Source organism: Neolamprologus brichardi, chromosome 18 (genome assembly GCF_056152115.1).
Source record: "Neolamprologus brichardi isolate AB-2024 chromosome 18, ASM5615211v1, whole genome shotgun sequence".
In the NCBI taxonomy this organism is placed as follows: domain Eukaryota; kingdom Metazoa; phylum Chordata; class Actinopteri; order Cichliformes; family Cichlidae; genus Neolamprologus; species Neolamprologus brichardi.
The window spans coordinates 1,720,001-1,723,247 of NC_142121.1; the positions used below are offsets into that span (position 1 = coordinate 1,720,001).

General features: G+C 41.9%; 1 protein-coding gene across 1 annotated transcript in view; it reads right to left on the reverse strand.

The window, feature by feature from the left end:
• Positions 1 to 2,828, reverse strand: part of LOC148097242 (uncharacterized) — a 10,775-nt gene extending 7,947 nt beyond the window's left edge. Inside the window, exon 1 of the mRNA XM_087832378.1 lies at positions 2,729 to 2,828. Coding sequence (XP_087688504.1) covers positions 2,729 to 2,828 — 100 coding nt within the window. The remainder of the gene's footprint in view (positions 1 to 2,728) is intronic.
• Between the last annotated feature and the right edge of the window lie 419 nt (positions 2,829 to 3,247).

A 3,247-nucleotide genomic window follows, 5' to 3' on the forward strand; every position in this document is an offset into this window, starting at 1 on the left:
GGACAGGACGACTGATCCGTGTTAAGGACAGAATGAATGGGGCCAAGTATCGTGAGATTTTGAGCCAAAACCTCCTTCCATCAGTGAGAACTTTGAAGATGAAACGAGGCTGGGTCTTCCAACATGACAATGATCCAAAACACACCGCCCGGGCAACAAAGGAGTGGCTCCGTAAGAAGCATTTGAAAGTCCTGGAGTGGCCTAGCCAGTCTCCAGACCTCAACCCCATAGAAAATCTGTGGCGGGAGTTGAAAGTCCGTGTTGTTCGGCGACAGCCCCAAAACATCACTGCTCTTGAGAAGATCTGCATGGAGGAATGGGCCAAAATACCAGCTACTGTGTGTGCAAACCTGGTAAAGACCTATAGTAAACGTTTGACCTCTGTTATTGCCAACAAAGGTTATGTTACAAAGTATTGAGTTGTATTTTTGTTATTGACCAAATACTTATTTTCCACCCTGATTTACGAATAAATTCTTTACAAATCCTACCATGTGAATTCATGGATTTTTTTTTCACATTCTGTCTCTCACAGTTGAAGTGTACCTCTGGTGCAAATTACTGACCTCTGTCATCATTTTAAGTGGGGGAACTTGCACAATCGGTGGCTGACTAAATACTTTTTTGCCCCACTGTATGTGTATGTATACATATATGTGTATGTATGTATACATACATACACACACATACACAGCGCCCCCCGCTTATCCTTTTCAGGGTCGCGGGGGGCGCTGGAGCCTATCCCAGCTGTCATAGGGCGAGAGGCGGGGTACACCCTGGACAGGTCGCCAGTCTGTCGCAGGGCCAACACACAGGGACAGACAACCACTTGCACTCACATTCACACCTAATGGCAATTTGGATTTTCCAATTAACCTATCCCCACAAGCTGCATGTCTTTGGACGGTGGGAGGAAGCCGGAGTACCCGGAAAGAACCCACGCAAACACGGGGAGAACATGCAAACTCCACACAGAAAGACCCCGGCCTGATGTTGGAATTGAACTCAGGACCTTCTTGCTGTGCGGCAACAGTGCTAACCACCGTGCCACCGTGCTGCCCCAGCACATATATGTGTATGTATACATACATACACATATATGTGTATGTATGTATACATACACATATATGTGTATGTATGTATGTCACGATCCTGGGTCATAAGACCCAGTGTTTTGAGTTTAGTTTATTTGGATGTTTATATGAAGCGCCTTGAGGCGACTTTTGTTGTGATTTGGCGCTATATAAATAAAATTGAATTGAATTGAATTGAATTATATGATTAAGCTCATGAGTTTTTCTAGTTCTTTGTTATTAGATTCCCCTTGTGTCTTCCAACCCCTGTTAAGTCTCCCCTGCTCTTCATGTGTTTCATGTCTGTGTCTTACGTTGTCAAGTTCTGGTTGTCATGTCTGCGTCTCATCATGTTTCCTATTTTATTTTGAAGAGATCTTGTGTTTTTATATTATGGATTATGTTTTGAGTCCTTCGTTGTACTGTTTCTTGTTTCCCTAGATTTCAGTTATGGTTATCATAGGTTTAGTTCTTTGGCTTTGTAATATGGCTTCCCTGTGTTCAATGTTGTGTCTACTGTGACCATTTTGTACCATGTTTCTGGTCCCTATGTTCTGTCCTCTCAGTTGCTGTTAAGTTTGCATGTTTAGAGTTCAGTCAGTGTGTTTCCTGTTTTACTTTGAAGGTCCATGTCTCATGTGAGTGTTTCTAGTTTTGCTTCCCTTGTCTCGTCCAGCCTGATTACTCCCTGCTGTGCTCTCCTTCTGTGTCTCATTCCCTCGTTATCCCTCTGTGTATTTAAGCCCTGTGTTGCTCTTTGTCAGTGTCGTAGTCTCCCTCATGACTGTGTTTCCCTGTGTGTTAGTTATCCATGTCCCAGTTTAGTTTAGTTATATTTTTCGTGCCCTTCTGCAATAAAGCAGCTTTTTGAGTTTAATTCCTGTGTGGTGAGTTTTGCGTTTGGGTCCTTCTCCTGCCTGGACACAGCCGATACATGACTGTGTGTGTGCACATACACATGTCCAACTTTACTGATTTAAAATCATGTTTACAGCCTGCTATAAAAAAAAGTTTGGTCCCTGTGGATAGAGTCTCCCTTCAAAACAACTGCAGGGTAATTATTCTGTATCATGTATCTGATACTGGAGTTAGGGGCGTGGCTACTTTTACTGGCAGAAAGGCTGGAGTGATGGGAACCTGTTTGGGCTCATGTCTGCTGCTTCAGCTTATGGTCTTTATGGTCTACAGTGACCCCTTGTGGACATTGTTAAATACTGCTGTGTTGAGTAAATGATGTGTTGTGATTGTTTCTTAGTTATCTTTGACTCTACTAATTAAAGAATTGCCTGTTTCTGTTTCCAGAAAACCATGCTCATAGTCACACATACCGTATCTTCTACAACTGTAAGGTCACGTATGGCTGCACTGCATTTGGATTAAGCCTGGCAAGCTCTGATGTAACCAATTCTTCTGTGGAACTTAAATAAAGACAATTAACTGAACTCCTGGACTGCTGCCGTCATCAGCAGAAGACTTAGGCCAGACTTGTATACCCAGCAGTTCCAGTATATATGTATATGTGTAGATAGATAGATAGATAGATAGATAGATAGATAGATAGATAGATAGATAGATAGATAGATATTCTACAATCGACTGGCTTTAAAAAATGAAAGTTTGTGATGCATCAAGAATCTTTACATGTGAATTCTTACCAGGGACGAGCGCGTCACTGCGACAGTCGTAAAGCATCCCGACGCTGAAAGGCCGACCGAGCGCTGCCACCTCCATCGCACCGCCTGACGTACAGTCCATCCTTCAGTCTAACCTGGAAAACATAGTAAAAGTTTGAGGATGTTTTTCTGGTTCTTCTGCTGTCCAGCTGTTTGTTTTTATACCATTACTATAACTGACAACATCTGGAATAGTTCCACCTGGCACCTCCTGGGTGAGACAGCGACAGTGTAGTAGGTTGTAAAATGTTGCACGTTCAGTTTTATGGAAACAAACTGTTTCTGTTTATAACTGTCAATAACACCTCTTATACATTTACATACTAAGATAAAACCTTATTACATCAGTAGATGGTGATCCTGCACAGCTGTGGATCCACTGGAAAGCAAACAGCTGCAGGTTCAGGCATTAAAACTCTTTGTTGATTAATTAAACTAAATTAATTGTATAATTAATTATAAATAAATAAATTTATATACAAAACCAAAAACAGTAGGACC